Raw genomic sequence first — 17,809 nt, forward strand, 5'->3', positions numbered from 1 at the left:
GTCCCAATTGCCTTTGAAATCAATAGCACAGACGCGTAGCATATCCTCGATTGTTTGAATAGTCCTTTCACTCTGGCCATCCGTTTGTGGATGATAAGCAGTGCTCATATTCAATCTGGTGCCCAAGCATTCCTGAAAGCTCTTCCAGAATCTTGAGTTGAATCGTGGATCTCGATCGGATACAATGGAGACTGGAACTCCGTGGCGAACGACGATCTCCTTCAGATACATATGGACTAACTTGTCTAATGAGAATCTTTCGTTAATGGGAAGGAAATGAGCTGACTTGGTTAGTCTATCTACAATAACCCATATGGCATCGTGATCTGCCCTCGTTCTAGGTAATCCAACTATAAAATCCATCGCAATATGCTCCCATTTCCATTCTGGAATTTCTAGGGGTTGTAACAATCCACTCGGTCGCTGGTGTTCTGCCTTCACTCTTTGACACGTATAACATTTATTTACCCACTCTGCAATCTCTCTCTTCATATCTGGCCACCAATAATTCTCTTTCAAATCCCTATACATTTTAGTGCTCCCGGGGTGAATTGAATAAGCGGAACTATGTGCTTCACTTAAAACTTCATCTTTCAGCTCCTGTACTGGTGGAATCCATATTCTAGAAGAAAATCTTAGAATACCTTGCTCATCTTTCTGGGTACAAAGTTCTTCCCCAACCAAATTATTAACATCCTGTTCCATTACGGTCTCTTGACATTTCCTTATCTTTTCTAGTAACTCTGGTTGAAAAATCATTGCATATAATCCAACTTTTGAGGGTTCACTCACTCTAACTTCTATTTCCAGCTTTTCGAATTCTCTATATATTTCCTTAGGTAACGTCAACACATTCAGTCTTTCTTTCCTGCTCAAAGCATCTGCCACTACATTCGCCTTTCCAGGGTGATAATTGATGGTGCAATCATAATCCTTTATCAATTCTAACCACCTTCTCTGCCTCATATTAAGCTCCTTCCGTGTAAAGATATACTTCAGACTCTTATGATCAGTGTAGATTTCACACTTTTCTCCATATAAATAATGCCTCCAAATCTTCAATGCAAACACTATGGCTGCTAGTTCTAAATCATGTGTAGGATACTTCTGCTCATGGGGTTTGAGTTGTCTGGATGCATAAGCAATGACTTTGTCATGTTGCATCAACACACAACCCAATCCCTTATGAGAAGCATCACTATAAATTACAAAATTCCCTTGCTCATCTGGAAGTGATAACACTGGGGCTGATACTAACCTTTTCTTTAATTCTTGGAAGCTTTCTTCACACTTTTCAGTCCACACGAACTTTTCTTCTTTCCGGGTAAGCCTCGTCATTGGTACAACAATCCTTGAGAAATCTTGAACAAATCTTCTATAATAACCTGCTAAACCCAAGAAACTTCTAACTTCTGTTGGTGTCCTTGGCCTTTCCCAATTCATAATTGCCTCAATCTTGGAGGGGTCTACTTTAATTCCTTCTTTACTGACTATATGACCTAGAAATTGAACCTCTTGTAACCAGAATTCACACTTTGAAAACTTAGCATACAGTTTCTCTCTTCTCAATGTCTCTAAAGCCATTCTTAAGTGGGTTGTATAATCCTCGGTGGTTTTGGAATAAATCAGAATATCATCTATGAATACAATCACAAATTTATCCAAATATGGTTTAAAGACTCTGTTCATTAAATCCATAAAAGCTGCGGGGGCGTTGGTTAATCCAAAAGCCATTACTAAGAACTCATAGTGACCATATCGGGTTCTAAAAGCTGTTTTAGGTATATCTCCTTGTTTAATCTTTAGCTGATGGTATCCCGACCTTAAATCAATCTTCGAAAAACATCTCGCTCCCTTCAATTGATCGAATAAATCATCTATACGAGGTAATGGGTATCTATTCTTAATGGTTAACTTATTAAGTTCCCGGTAATCAATACATAACCTCATACTACCATCCTTCTTCTTCACAAACAACACTGGTGCTCCCCACGGGGATACACTGGGTCTAATCACTCCCTTTTCTAACAAATCTTGTAACTGAATTGCCAATTCTTTCATTTCTACTGGTGCCATTCTATATGGGGCCTTAGATACTGGTTCGGTTCCAGGTGCTAAATCTATTGCGAATTCAATTTCTCTATCTGGAGGTAATCCGGGTAACTCATCTGGAAATACATCTGGGAACTCGTTTACTACAGGAATATCTTCAAGCTTCACAAGTTCTCGACTCTGATCAGTTACATATGCTATATAAGCTTCACAACCTTGACGCAACAATCTCTTCGTTTGAATCATAGTCAAAAACTTCTTTACCTGTTTCTGCCCTCGAAATACTATCGTCTTCTCATTCGGTGCCCTTAACATCACCTTCTTATTACGACAATCTATTTGAGCATTATGCTTCGATAACCAATTCATCCCTAAAATAACATCAAACTCTCCCAACTTGAAAGGTATCAAGTCAATGCAAAACTTATTTCCTAAGATCTCAACTTCACAATTCCTATAAACTTGGCTAACAGGGACACGTTCCTGATTAGCCAACTCTATGTTCATAACCTCATTAAGCAATTCTATAGGACAATTCAACTTAGGCACAAAATCCTCAGAAATAAACGATCTAGTAGCTCCAGAATCAATCAAAACCTTAGCACATAAAGAATTCACAGTAAGCGTACCTGCCACCACATCGGCATCTTGAACTGCATCCCTCATAGTCATGTTGTAGGTTCTGGCTTTGGGAACTTCTGGGACTATTGGAGTGGATCCCATAATTCTAAGTGTAGGGTTACTTGGAGCTGGTACCTTGCACTCCTTCACCATGTGTCCTGGTTTTCCACACCTAAAACATGTTATCCCAGCTGCTGGAGTCCTATTGGGTTGGTTCCTTGCTGGTTGATCTCGAATCATTGGGGTCCGTGCTGGTGGGTTCTGACATTCCCTAGAATAGTGTCCTTTCTGATTACACTTATAACACACTACATTCAATCTATTACAGATTCCCCCGTGTCTCTTTCCACATATCTGGCACTCTGGCAGTGGAGGCCTTGGTTGATTTCCAATAGCTGGACGGTTTCCTTGTCCACTACCACCTACATCTGGCTTCTTAAAAGTGGGATTTCTCCCCTGCTGAAATTTCCCTTTCTTCGGGTTAAAGTTCTGAAACCTTCCCTGCTGAAACTGTCCCTCATGATGCTCTGGCTTACGCTTCTTTCCCTCTTTCTCTTTCTGAGACATTTCGCTTTCCGTTTCCGCTATCATTGCCTTCTGAACTACAGCCGCATAAGTATCTAATTCCAATATGGCTAGCTTTCCCCTGATCCATGCTTTCAACCCTTGTTGGAATCTCTTGGCTCTCTTCCTATCAGTGTCTACATAGGTTGGAACAAACCTAGCCAACTCAGCAAACTTTTTCTCATACTCAGCCACTGACATGTCCCCTTGCTTCAATTCTAAAAACTGTAACTCCATTCGATCCTGGAGAAATTGAGGAAAGTATTTCTCCAAAAACAACTCCTTAAACCTATCCCAAGTAACATCCTCTGTCCCTTCCATTGCTCTCACAGACTCCCACCAATAGGTGGCCTCCTCCTTCAGATAATAACTAGCAAACTCAGTCTTCTGCTCATCTCTTACTTTAACTAACACAAATGCCTTTTCAATTTCCTTCAACCATATCCTAGCCTCGATAGGGTCCGCTGAACCCTTAAACTCTGGGGGATTAACAGACTGAAAGTTTTTGAAAGTAACCTGGGGATTAGCCTGCCTTTCCTGCTGCTGAGTCAGGTTGGCAGTCTGTTGGGCCAAGATCTGAAGAATCTGGGCCATTGTAGGTTCTGGATTGTTATTATCATTGTTGTTATCACGGTTGTTTGCACGGTTTTGTCTTCTGGGAGGCATAGCTCTGTAAAGAAACAAGCAGTTTATTTAACCTTCAAAGCTTTTAACAATTATTTTTAGAAAACAGAATATTTCTTTTTGAAAACATTTTTGATCATTGAATTAAATAAATCGCATGCTTCTTCACAGAACAGAGCAATAGTGAAAGAAACAAGGTATAATGATATCACAGGGTTTATATGAAGTGCAGTATGTAAAACAAGTGTGATATGTAAAGTAAGTAAGACGGGTGCAATAAAGTAAAAGACAGTATGGAAAGGAAAAGTTCTGATATATATAAAGAGCTGGGGGTACATCAGCGCAAGCGCTTCACCAAAAGTAAAACACAACAGCAACCTACTCACTGGTCAGCACATCTTAGTCTATATAAGGTCAAAATCGGCTGACACTACACTACCACCACACACTACACACTACACACTAATATACATGGTACCTCCACTCTGTAGCTACCACCGTCTAACTCCAAGGAAAAGTAGGACCTCCGAGCTTGTCCAACTCTCCCATGATCCATATAGCCCAGTCTGCTAGGTCGCCCTGACCCTCACTCACTGCAGTAATCTTCGCCATCGCCATCATCCTAATATCAACAATCTTCTGCCTCAGCTCCCGCTCAGCTCTACTAGGGTCCATCATCTGTATAACACGCTCTAACTCTCTGATCTGCCCGAGTAAGTACCGACAATCCATCCTCATCGCCTCAAACTCATGATATGGAACAGGGTGAGGTGCATCACGAAAAGAAGTATGGATAGAAGAACCTCGGGTGGAACTAGATGTACTGGGTGGGGGTCCACGTATGAGAGGCCTGGCATGAGAAGTCGAGGGTATATCTCTGGGAGGAATGATAGGGTCTGACATCGTGAATATCTGAAAGTCATGAGATAATACGTACATAAGAATCTCTGATAGCACAAGGGCCTATTTTCCATTGATACTCACCTCTCAACGTTCTATCTACCTATCACTCATTTCTCATCTTAATCCCTCTACCCAAACCCGACAATCTAGGCTTGTTTTATTGACTCATAACCTGTAGCTCTGATACCAACCTGTGACGCCCTCCAAATCCGGGTCATAGACTTGGGGGTCACACAACAATATAAACCTGTAAACAATAATAATATATGCATTGACCCTAAACATCCACGGATCGCTCCAGGTTATAGTATGAAACAAGCCACAACTTAAGTTATATTACAATACCTCGAATCCCAATTATCATCTTACAACTTACAAACATAAAACGTAGTGCTTACACACAACGATACCCAAAAGTTTATACTATCAGCAACTCCTAGCAAGGCTTCCCAACACTCATCCTGATACCTTAGCTTGATGGCTAGCCTGTGGGTCCTCGCTAACTGTAGTCTCTTTCTTCACTGGAAAAGAACATAAGGAATCGCAAGAGTGAGCTTAAAGCTCAGCAAGCAATATAAACCATAAACTGAAGTTCAACAATTATCAATAAGAATGAATCAGGATATCAAATCTCTTTTAAAGCAGTGATTAGAATTGGATATTCATATTTTTATTTAAAACCAAGGTTAGGCTGCTGATCAGTCACGCACTAACCCCGAGCCAGGTACATACCAAGCTCTATCACTGGATCCAAGGCACACATTGGCCTAATGACCACGAATCTGGTCTGACCACGAATCTGGTCCACATTTATAAAACAATCCAATTCTTTAACAATATAATGAAATTAACAATATTTCAATAAATCAGAATCAATACCATTTGAACAGAAGCAATATTACCAAAACAGAATCATAATCGTCAAATCAGAATCATTATAACGAGGGTTGCAATATTTATCAAGATTAAAAGACAATTCAGAATTAGGTTCAGGTATCATCACAATATGTTCGAAGAATGGCTTGAAGTCGAAAGACAGATTAAGTATATGGTGAAAACAATCTGGTGTTTGTAGAAGAAATAATGTAATTGAGATTGACTTAAGGTTCCAATTATGTTTATCTTGAAGGAAATCCAAGTGTTAGGGTGTATATGTGTGAACATTCTTCGAAAGAGTAATATAGGTATTTGGTAAGATATTGTATAATTTGGTGAAGTATTGTAGCATATAGGTTTGTACTGTTTGGTCATTCATGGATGAAAGAATACCAAGTAAATGATTTGTGTCTCCAGGTCTCAAAGAAATAGGTACAAGTTCAATTGAAATCAAAGTCAAGGTTTAGCTTGTAATTCAGGTGTCAAGAGGGTTGGATAAGGTTTATCAATAATCAGGATCAATAGCACAATATATCAACAGATGTATTTTCAAATCTTTCCAGAACAACAACATTACATGCAGAACAGTAACTCAAGGAGTTTACAGAAGTACAAGTTGAGAATAGAGCACTTGCCTTATTCTGAAGCTTTATTTCTCTCTATAGCTTTTACTAGTCAGAATCACTCCAATACTACTTGCTTTCCCTTTCTAAGCCTTTCCTTCTCTGATAATCACAATGTTCATCTATCAATACTCAATCTCATATTATTCTATTTGTTTCATAATCGAAACAAGCTTCTAGCTACCCTTCGTTTCACTTAAATCCGATATACGGTTTAAAAGATACTAATAAAACAATCATACAGTGTCCACATAAGCATTTCACATATCAATCAGGTAACACATAGCACATAACACATAAGTTAATCAATAAAATAGCTTTTCAGAAAAGGTTTGAGGTTAAAATGATTTTTCTGGCATTTCTTATGAATTTTCAAACATTTTTCGGAATAAAAACGGGTAAAAGAATCAATTTATAACTGAATAAACAAGTCCGAATACTCGGAATAAGGTTCGAAATCACTTGAAATCAATTAACGAACCTTCAACATATTTTAGAATAATTTTCTAAAGCTTGAAACTATTTTTCTGGATTTTTAAAATAATTAAAACAATTAAATCTAATTAATAAATCAATTAAAATCAATTAATAAATAATTAAAACAATTAATCAATTAATATTTAAATTAACTGACTAATTATAATAATTAATTACTAATTAAAATTAATTAATAAATTAAATCAGATTTGTTTTTGAATAAAGAAATAATTAAAAACTATTTTCAAAAATAATTAAATGATTTTCGAAATTTAAATAATTTAATAAAACTGTTTTAAAAGTTTGGAAACTTCAGGGTTTGAAGTGTAAGAAAACAAAACTTAAGGGAGGGGCTAAACTGCAAGATTCGAAAGTGCAAGGTTTGCACTTCACCATCTCCAAAACCTTGGTGACCAAGCAGCAGTTATGCCGCCGGCCACCTCGGAACCGCCGGAAACGGCGTTGCCACGCCCAGAATCCGTCCATACGGTGCAGATCGCACCTACGGACCACTGGGAATCCATCCCTGGCAGTAGATGCGGCAGACAAGCGGCCGTTTGGCCGGAAAAGCCAAACGAAATCATCGTCGCCGCCGTGCACTACCAACTCCGGTGAGGTCGATTCCGACCTCCAACACACAATTAATTAACACGAAACGATTGCTTGCAACAAGATAAACATGCTCGTGGCTTCAATTTATACCCAGAATCAGTAAATCAAAAAGTCCCAATTCCAATTGAAAATATTCAAACGCATATAAACCCTAATCTTCAATTTCGAACATAAAACTCAATTTTGAACATGTTATTGAACTCCAAATCGTGCATATGATATACCAAAATGATCAGGAGAAGATTATCTACATCATGGAAGCATAAAATCACATAAACCACATCCAAATCAAAAAGCCCTAATTAAACCCTAATTCATACGAAATTTCAAACTCAAATTACTCCCCAACGGTGAATCTCTACCTGTTTTTGAGACTTGATATGGATTCTACGCGTCGATACCTTCGATTGGACTACTTGTATGCTTGATTCTGAGATCGATAACGCCTTCAAACCTTCGATTGAACTTCAAGAACGCGAAGAACGAATAACTAGTTTCTCTCGATTCTCGTGTATTGAAATGATAATTATGAAAAATAAAATAGTAATTATCCTATTTATAATTACGAATAACTGGCCCCCATTTGGATCATACCGGACATAAAATACACTTCTTAATCATTAAGTATTAACAAAACTGATCCGTTCGGGACCGACTTTAAAGATAATTATCAAATACACACATTACGAGAAACGTATGGGGCTCCGAGCTTTGTCTGGCACGGAGTACGAGAAATATAATGCTTTAGTCAAAATAATTTGGGGGTTAAAAATATCCGGCGTACACGTTTATCGATACGATAAAATGATAATAAAATATTCATAAAATCGTTCCGAAAATCTTTCACGTAAATCCGTACACCAGATGGGAAAAGTTAAAACACGAAAGTGGTTCAGAATATCTCAAATAACAAACCAGCGAAATTTTCCCGGAAGCCCCCCGGGGTTTAATTATCGAGTAAACGGGTTTAAAATCAATTTAATAATAATATTTTATGATATACTTAATTAAATCCTTAAATCAAATATCAAATCAAATAGTAATCCATAATTTACCAAATGAGTGCCTAAATTCTCCATATTTTGATCTGATCATATAAAAATTATCAACTCACAAGTCATAACACACATAGACGATCATACAGCAAGTCACTTAACATATAATTCGCAATTAATTCACATAATATTCATAAAATATTTACATACTGGTATAAATAAATACATGTCGAAATCCCGGATATTACACTATTTGTCTAATTTTCTTATATTTTAGTATTATATAGATGAACTTTTTTCTGAGGAATGAAGTAAGATTTTAAAGTAGTCGAATAAAAAATATCAAACAAAAAATTAGGATGATGAAACTAAAAAGTAATTTAAATTGGAGTTCAGGAATTTGGTTATAGAATACTTCTATGCACAGTTGTGTTGACCTCTCATTTATATATGTTATTTTCCTTCTATAAATTATCAAACTAAAAATCTGAAGTTTTCAATAATTTGCTTACATTGTTCACAAATTAGCAAAATCGAGTTTTGCTCAAGCAAGTCAATTTTAAGATTTATCTTAAATAAGCCAAATTCATTCGAGTTTTCTAATCAAATAAAAGCGGTCTTCAAGATAATAAACAAGTTGAACATCAGTTTGTTCATGAATAATTCAAATTTAATGACACTCAGTCGAGTTTAAACAAAATCGAGTTCTCCATAAATAAATTATATATATCTCTTATTTGAACAATATTAAAATATTTTTACAAATTAAATCTGGTATATTGTAATATATAACTTTCTTCTTTGTGATTATGTACTCGCATAATACTTAACTATGTTTTAATCATGTACTCATTAAATTATACTCGAATTATTGTTGAACTTCCACATTTCAAGCCAGTTTACAATTTGTAAATCATTTTTCATTTTTGAAGTTAACCTATCAAATTCAACTTAAATCATTAAAATGTATATGGTTTTAAAAATCATAAGCTATTTTTTTTTTCAATTCTTGATATTAATTCTAATTTTCACATTTGTGTCGTGAGCAGAAGCGTATGGTATAATCAGTTTTTTAATTTTAACAAATTAAATAAAAATTGATATTTCATTTTCTAAAATAAGACCATAATCAATTTAAGAAAATTATAAAATTATGTATGATACAATTATTTTAATATATACGTGTGTATCTCAATTTCATTTAAGCTGAGTTGACTTAGACGAGTTCGAGCCGAACTCGAGTCAATTCTAAATTAAACGGGCAGAGTTTATACCGAATAGTCGAAAAACTTTTCTCGACTCGGGTTCGTTTTCTGACTGAGGAGATTTTCGTGTTCAAGATCGGTTCTTTCAAAGAACAAACATAGCCAAACTCAATTAAATGAGTAGAACTCAAATTTGTTCGCAAATGATTCTATTCATTTGCGGTCCTATTAAAAGTATTCTAATTTTATAGTAAAATCGAAGAATACAACTTTTTTATAAGATAAAATAATCTAAATCTCATTTTTCATAAATAATAAGCTACTATATCTCTCTTTATTAAGAAATTTGGTGGATTTGAAACACGTCAAGAATAAGAAAGCTAGGACAAAAACTACATAAGAGGGGTGGTATATGTTGCATGCCATCTCCTGAGAAACAATTTTCCTTCATTTTGCAAGCTAAACTGAAAACCCGTTCTATTTTCGAAACGGCGGCAAATAACAACACAGGACCAGTATTTCAGATTTTCAAAATCAGCATATTCCTATTTAATTTCCAAATTAATGTATAATCTCAGTACCTAACAAGAAATAAGGCAATGACAGACATGAGAATTATCAAACTGTCAACAGCACATTTTATATCACCGCTTCAGAACTCTTACAAATTATTGAAATTTTAAAAGAAGACAGACTATCCTGAACATACGAATAACACTAGCATACATCCAATGGGAAAAAAACTCTGAAAAATCTTAGGATGAGGCAATTTTCTGCCAAATGATATTCTAGCACCCCTGTATATACATAAAAAATTTTGGGTTAACTATTCAGCGCTTTTTCTCCGCTCAACATATGCCACTAACATATGTATGTCAGGGATCCGGATCCCTAAAAGAATTATGTACCTTTGGAAAAGCCTCTCCTTGATGTACATGAGGCAAAAACTTCTTTTGCAAAAGCCAGGAGAGCCAGGTCCTGCCCTTTCGAGTCGCGCAACTCTAATAGGATAGAGGCGGTTGAGGCATCTGCTGAGAAACCATCAACCGTGTCTTCTATAAGCACACATCCTTCATCATATTTTTGATTCTCAAAGCAGCCACTAATAAGAGTGTTGCATGTAACATCACTAGGCAAGTAATGATTAGCTTCCATTTCCATAAATAGTTTACATGCTTCTTCCAGTAGCCCTTTCCCGCAAAATCCTTGGATCATAATAGTGCAGGATATATAATTACGCCGCAAGCTTTAATTGGACAAGAAGTTCCCTGACGAGAGTTGTGTAGGTAACAAGATCCGGGACAAAACCATGCCTGAAGATGCCAGCCAACAACGTGAACCCATATTCTAATGAGAGAGAGAGAGGGTGAGAGGGAGAGAGGGCGAGAGGGCGGGAGGGAGGGCGGGGTGGGGGTGGGGGGGGGGGGGGGCGGGAGATGGGGGGCGAGAGGGAGAGGGAGAGGGAGAGGGAGGGAAGGAACTGATAACACCAAGTACTAACATATCAAGAAATCATTGCAGCTTTTGTTGTACTCCACGTTTGCTGTACCGTATAATCCTTTATGCAACAACAAATTAACCCTGCAGTGAAGCAGAATAACCCTGGAAACTCGAAACTGTGGTTTAATTCGAATTTGAGGTTTGGCGATTTTGGAAGTACCTTTTAAGGTCTCATTTCGGTGGTAGCTGAGTAATAGATGATTATGGTTAACTCTCCCTCTTGCACCTGATTCTTTTAATATGATATTAGAACTGGATATTAATTGCAAAGTCATAATAGAAGAGTCATCTGCATTTGTTCTTCCTAGATCCAGTAACTTAGAGATGTGCATTAGCTAAAATTCCTGCCAACAACAAAAGCCATAATCATCAATTCATTATGACAGTACTACAATACTAAATGTAAACAAATCAATGGGAATGGAGAAAACACATACCACGCAACAGAGGGATGAGGCAATAAAGCAATGGTGTGCTTGTGAATAAGCTTACAGAGTTTTCTTCTTCTTCTGCAAGATCATGATCAACATGCATTATATTTCTTCACACTTTATAGATTTCATAAATCTTTAGAAGTGGCAGAGACAGTCAACAGGATCTTAATACTACTACAGCTACAAGCCTACAAGCAGTTAAAAAGTCTACAGGAATTTGGTAACTTATATTTCCGAAAGTTAATATATTCTGTATACAACCTTCCATTTCATATATTTTAACAATGGAACAACACCAGGTTTAATTATATTGATTATGATGAGCTTCTCAAACCGGTGCTCAACCTCCGGAGGTTTGTCTTTGGAGATAAGGCCCCATAGAGAGTGGTGTAGGTAACAACATTTGGCAAAAGAAGAGGCTTCATGGAAAAGCATAATAAACTCTATTCAAGTGTATTATCCCATGGAAAGTACAAGTATCAGTAGGGAAAAAAAACAGCAACAGTGTACTGTTTTGTTTTAACGACGGCGGATAAAGTTTATTGAAGTCAGTCACACAAGAATAACTTATCAAAACAAACCTGTATTTCAATAGAGAATTAAAAATTACACAGAGACTGCGAATAGGATATAAAATACTGACAACTAATATATCAAGAAACAAATGGAAATCTTGGTTTACTTCATTTGCTGCACTCAAGACACCTTTATGCAACTACATGTTAGCCCTATAATACTTAAAATAAGTCTTAATAGACTGCCACAAATAGAAGACAAACTTACAATGTAATGCAAGTACATAATAATTCTGCAGAGGGTTTGCATCATCAGATGGCAGTGCCCATGACAAAAACTTTTTACACAAAGCAAGAGTAGAAGGGTCCTTTTAATTTGTTCGGAGTAGGTCCTGAAATATACAGGTGGTATGCATCTTCTGAGAACCCAGCTTCCTGCATTTTGTCGAGGAAAAAGCACATGTTTAATCATACTTTTCATTTTGTAAAATGATGCAAATACAACACGGCCACCATTTCGAAAGTTGATATTCAACAAAATTACATATTTTATCAACTCAAGTATCACAACACTCTCTCCTTACTGTACTCAAGGCATGAACTTCTTCTAAAACACAAGGAGTGCAGGGTCCGGCTCTTTTGATTGTATCAGATCAAATAGCAAGGAGGTGGTATAGGCATTTGCTGAGAAACCAAGTGCACACATCTCAGCTATAAGCACACAACCTCCATCATACATCTATTCTTAAAGCAGCTGCAGATAAGGGTGTTGTATGTAACATCATCAGGCAAGCAATTGTTTTCTTCCATTTCCAAAAGCATTTTGTGTGCTTCCAGCAACACTTCTTGAAAGAATCCTTGGATCATACTGTTGTAGGATATGACAGTAGGCCGTAAACCCTTGAAAAGAAGAATATGAAAAAGGTTTTTTGCCTCGTCAACTTTGCTGTCCTTGAACAAGCCATGAATCAGAATATTATAAATGTGTATATCAGGAACTAAGCCACACGACTCCATCTTCCGAACCATGGACATTGCTTCAAGAAGTCCATTCCAGCAAAGTCCACGCAACAGGATCCCGCAATCACTATATTCAGTTTAACACCTTGGTTTAACATCTTCTTATAAAACTTGTGCTTCATCCAGCCTACCTGTATGAAATAACCCATCCCCTAAAATAGTATTGTATGTTTCAATTGTAGGTGTTAAACCTTTCAGGGGCATTTCTTCTGAAAGATGTAATGCTATGTCTACTTTCAATTTCTGACAATAACCACTGATCAATAAGTTAAAGGTACGAGGTGTCTGGCAGAATCCCCTTCTCATGGTTTTGAGCACTGCTAATGCTTTATCCAATTCTCCTCGCAAGCATTATCCATCCATGACTTCACTATACGTGACTGCATCAGGATGTTGGCCTCTTCAAATCATCAAATCTATCAGATCTTGAGCACCTTTGACCTTGCCATCTCTGGCATGTGCATCAATCAATATACTTTAAATTTTTAGTAATTAAATTAGCAGGAATGCTTAAAACATACATACACCAAAATACAAAGAGAGTGCTACAGAGTAGTCCTCGGTCTTAACAAGGGTCGCCAAGAGTTAAGTTAAGTTGAAAATACTAGGCAGAGGACTCATACAGAGCATCTTATCGAATCCCACTCTATCTCGGACAGAACTGCATAACATAGGCTTGATCCCAGCCCCCGCCAGGCATGTAGGCAGGCTCCGCCATGGAACCGCAAAAGAGCATCATCAGGTTTATCAACATTAAACTTAGATTTCTTACTCTAACCGCACATGTTATGTAGTACTGCTAAGACACGGAGACATAAAGCAGCGTTTTGATGCCGTGAGCCAACTGTAGAAAGAAAAACATGCTGCTATTGCTGCAGTAGCTAGGTTTCCTCCTCTTACCAGATTATTAATACTAGAAACAGAAATTTTAGTTGAAAACATATACTAATAAACAAGGCTACTATATTTTAAAGCATCTTCCACATGTAAGCCAGTCATTGAAGAAAAAAAGTTATATAAGTGCAGACTACAGCATAATTGATGGCACAGAAAATTAATCTTTTTCTTCCCTATTTCCATTAAAATTCTACCCTCTATTTGAAGGAAAAAAATCAATCATCCATGTGAAAAGAATGATATTTAATTTCCATCAATTTTCTGGAGTAAATTTGGTACAACATTAGGCGATTAATAGTGAAAGTGCAAGAATTATGATAAAAATATGAACAGCAAACAAAGCATGCCGCTATACTTAAGTCTATACAGAAAGCTCACCAATGATCAAACAAAATGACTCTGCTTATTCTTCCCTTTCCAGATAGAAACTTATGGGATCCATTAATCATCTCGGTGATGATCTGGGGCTGCTAGGAATCCCGATGAGGTTTTTGACGTCGGTGATTGTGAGGCCTGACATTGATATATATTACACAAAAATAATTATGGTGTTCATAACCATGCTCATATACACTATTGTGCCGGTAAGTGTAACACAAGTAATTATTTTTACCAGATTTATAGCTGGAGTGCATAGTCGTCGATCGTCAAACTAGAATGATGAAATTGGATGAAAAACATTAGTGGTGAGTGTGTATTTTAGTACAAATCTGAATGATCAGAAAAACTAGAATGATGAAACTGGAAGGCAAAAGCATAAGTATCAGTAACAAGAGTTAGCAACATAGTATTGTTTCATTGTAATGATGGTGGATAACAGTTAATTAAAGTCGATAACACTAGTACGAGGTCTCACTTGGAGCATTTTGTCTAACACAAGAATAGCACCACGGAACTCATACAACCGACCATTTTACTTATGAAGTAACTGTTTAAGTTGCGGATGAGGTATCCATGAAGGAGTTTAGGGGGTTTTGGGATCAGGGTCAGATCAAGTGGAGAAAAGAGAGAGTGGATTAATCTTATGGAGGTAATGATGGCCTTGGTCATTGTCTTCTACTTTCTTCAACCATAATCTACCATCTCCACAATGTTCTTACAGCTTTACAATAATAGTTGCAGACAGGTGTATATGTAGTTGCATTAAATATTTCTGAATAAACAAACTTGACTGGAGGCATTTTCTAAAAACAAATTTGTGACTACAGTATTTAGCAAAAAAATAAAAATAAAATTGTGAATACAGTAAAACTGAAAACAAGTTTAATATTATATAAACAGTAGTTTCTATAATTTCCCTTTCTTATAGTAGAATATTTTAAAACCACATAGAGATGATGAACAAAATACATAATATCAAGTATTTATTGTAACTGTTCTTGCTGCACTAAACACTAAACACTACTTTCTGCAACTATAAACTAACCCTACAGTAAACAAAAATCCAAGTAGATTATGATTATAGATAAGAAACTTACAAGAAAGTGCAAGTAAATAATAATTTTTACACCGGATGAACAGATTCCAGTGTGTACCATGCAGAGCAAGAATAGAAGGTCCAGTAATATATAGGTGGTATGCATCTCCCAAGAAACCAGCTCTTTGTTAAAGAAAAACAGATGCTCTACCACACTTCTCGTTTTATGAAAAGATGCAAATACAACACGGCCACCAGTTCGAAATTTGATATTCAACAAAAATACATTCTATTATCTCTAATATCACAATTGCTATTGATTTAAAATTTTGTAGCACACTATTATGAAGTACTGGCAATTTAAAAGTATTTTGCACCTTAATGCCCTGTTTGGTAACATGGTTTTGATTTCAAATCCAGAATTTGTTCAAATCTCTTGTTTGGAAAATCCAGGATTTGATTTAAAAGTATTATGAACTCTCTCATTGATGTACTCAAGGCATGAACTTCTTCTGCAAAGCAAGGAGCGCGGGGTCCTGCTCTTTCGATTGCAGCAAATCGAAGAGCATGGAGGTGGTAGAGGCATCTGCTTTGAAACCATGAGCAACCATCTCATCTATAAGCACACAACCTCCATCATACATCTTATTCTTAAAGCAGCCGCGGATAAGAGTGTTGTAGGTAACTTCATCAGGCAAGCAATTGTGCTCTTCCATTTCCAAAAGTATTTTATATGCTTCATCCAGCAACCCTTCTTGACAAAATCCTTGTATCATACTGTTGTAGGATATGACACTAGGCCGTAAACCCTTTAAAAGAATATCTTGAAAAAGGTTTCTTGCTTCATCAACTTTGCCGTCCTTGAACAATCCATGAATCAGAATGTTATAAACGCATATGTCAGGAACTAGGCCACATGACTCCATATTGTGAAACATGGTCATTGCTTCACCAACAAGTCCATTCCAGCAAAGTCCACGCAACAAGATCCTGCATGTCACTATATTCAGTTTGACACCTTGGTTTAACATCTTCTTATAAAACCTATGTGCTTCATCAAGCCTACGCGTACGAAATAACCCATCCAGAATAGTACTGTACGTTTCAACTGTAGGTGTTAAACCTTTCAGGGTCATTTCTTCTAGGAGATGTATGGCTGTGTCTACTTTCATCTTCTTACAGTAACCATTGATTAATATGGTATAGGTATGAGCATCCGGGGAAATCCCATTATTTCTCATGGTTTTAAGCAACGCTAACGCTTTATCCAATTCTCCCCGCAAGCAGTATCCATCCATGAGTGCACTATACGTGACTACGTCAGGATTTTGGCCTCTTCGAATCATCAACTCTATCAGATACTCAGCATCTCTGACCTTTCCATCTCTTGCATGTGCATCAACCAATATATTGTAGGTATGCTTATCTGGGGAAATTTTGTGTCTGTCCATATCTTTTAACAATTGTGTTATATCATCCCATCGGTTAAGGTTGCACATACCATGAATTAATGAGCTGTAGGTTACAACATCTGGTTGAATTCCTTTGTCACTCATTTCGGCAAGAAGGCTCAAAGCATCATCAACTAATCTGTCTTTGGACAAACTATCAATAACAGTGCTATAATTTACTACGTTCGGCATACAACCTTTCTTCTCCATGTATCTAAGCAACATCATAGCCTGGGAAGTGTTGCCTGTTTTGCACTGGCCATTAATAATGGTGTTAAAGATAACTGCATTGGGCTCAACTTGATTTTGCTTGAGAAGGTTCTTGAAGAGAAGCTCAGCCTCAAGAAACTTGTCCTGGGAAATGAGTCCCCTGAGAAGAGTTGTGTAGGTAACAACATCCGGGACAAAACCTCGCTTAAAGATGGCAGCCAACAGCGTAAAGCCATAATCAACTCGTTTCAAATGACAACAACAGTTGATGACAATACTATAAGTAATTATATTAACAGGAAGGCTAAAAGAGCACATCTTTGAAAAGACAGAGACAGCCACGGAGTAATGTTTCATCTTGACCAGGGCGGCCAAGAGTTGAGTAAAGTCGATAACACTAGGCAGAGGTTTCATACGGAGCATTTTATTGAACACAACAAGAGCATCATCAGGCTTATCAAAACCAACTCTAGATTTCTCCAACAATAATTGTTGAAATTCCGAAAGATGATTGGGTATGTGATTAGGGTTAGGGCAAGTGGGATATTGAGAAAGTGAATGCAATCGAAGCAATGCAATAACACGACAACAAGGAGTCGTAGTAGTAGTAGTAATACCTAGTCTTGAGAATGGAAGAAGAGTGTTTGAATTGAAGCAGGTGGTGAAAGCCCTCCTCATCATCGTCTTCATCGTTTTGCGCTTGCCCTTTTTTTTTAGAAACTCTGCTCCAGTGTTGTTTCTTTAAAGGGGAGTGCTGCTTCTAAAGCAACATATCCTCTGCACTTTGAATTGCTGGTAATGCATTTAAAATTT

At 36.9% G+C, this 17,809-nt stretch overlaps 1 protein-coding gene across 2 annotated transcripts; it reads right to left on the reverse strand.

Annotated features, from left to right (window-relative positions):
• Positions 1-10,167: 10,167 nt before the first annotated feature.
• On the reverse strand, positions 10,168-17,797 carry LOC108200193 (pentatricopeptide repeat-containing protein At1g63330-like). Of its 2 annotated transcripts, XM_017368249.2 has the most exons (7): positions 15,713-17,797; positions 14,532-14,570; positions 14,297-14,431; positions 12,270-12,436; positions 11,490-11,561; positions 11,054-11,396; positions 10,168-10,865 (listed from the first exon to the last, which is right to left on the reverse strand). In XM_017368249.2, exon 1 carries the CDS (start codon positions 17,684-17,686, stop codon positions 15,830-15,832), a length of 1,857 nt encoding a protein of 618 aa, XP_017223738.1. In that variant the 5' UTR covers positions 17,687-17,797; the 3' UTR covers positions 10,168-10,865; positions 11,054-11,396; positions 11,490-11,561; positions 12,270-12,436; positions 14,297-14,431; positions 14,532-14,570; positions 15,713-15,829. The 2 variants fall into 2 exon arrangements, with proteins under 2 accessions (XP_017223738.1, XP_063941005.1); XM_064084935.1 differs by having other exon boundaries at positions 14,532-17,797.
• Between the last annotated feature and the right edge of the window lie 12 nt (positions 17,798-17,809).

This window comes from Daucus carota, chromosome 9 (genome assembly GCF_001625215.2).
Source record: "Daucus carota subsp. sativus chromosome 9, DH1 v3.0, whole genome shotgun sequence".
Lineage (NCBI taxonomy): Eukaryota > Viridiplantae > Streptophyta > Magnoliopsida > Apiales > Apiaceae > Daucus > Daucus carota.

What these genes read in the sequence shown, in the direction of transcription:
- LOC108200193 (XM_017368249.2), bottom strand. Translation starts at nt 17,686, where the DNA reads ATGAAGACGATGATGAGGAGGGCTTTCACCACCTGCTTCAATTCAAAC.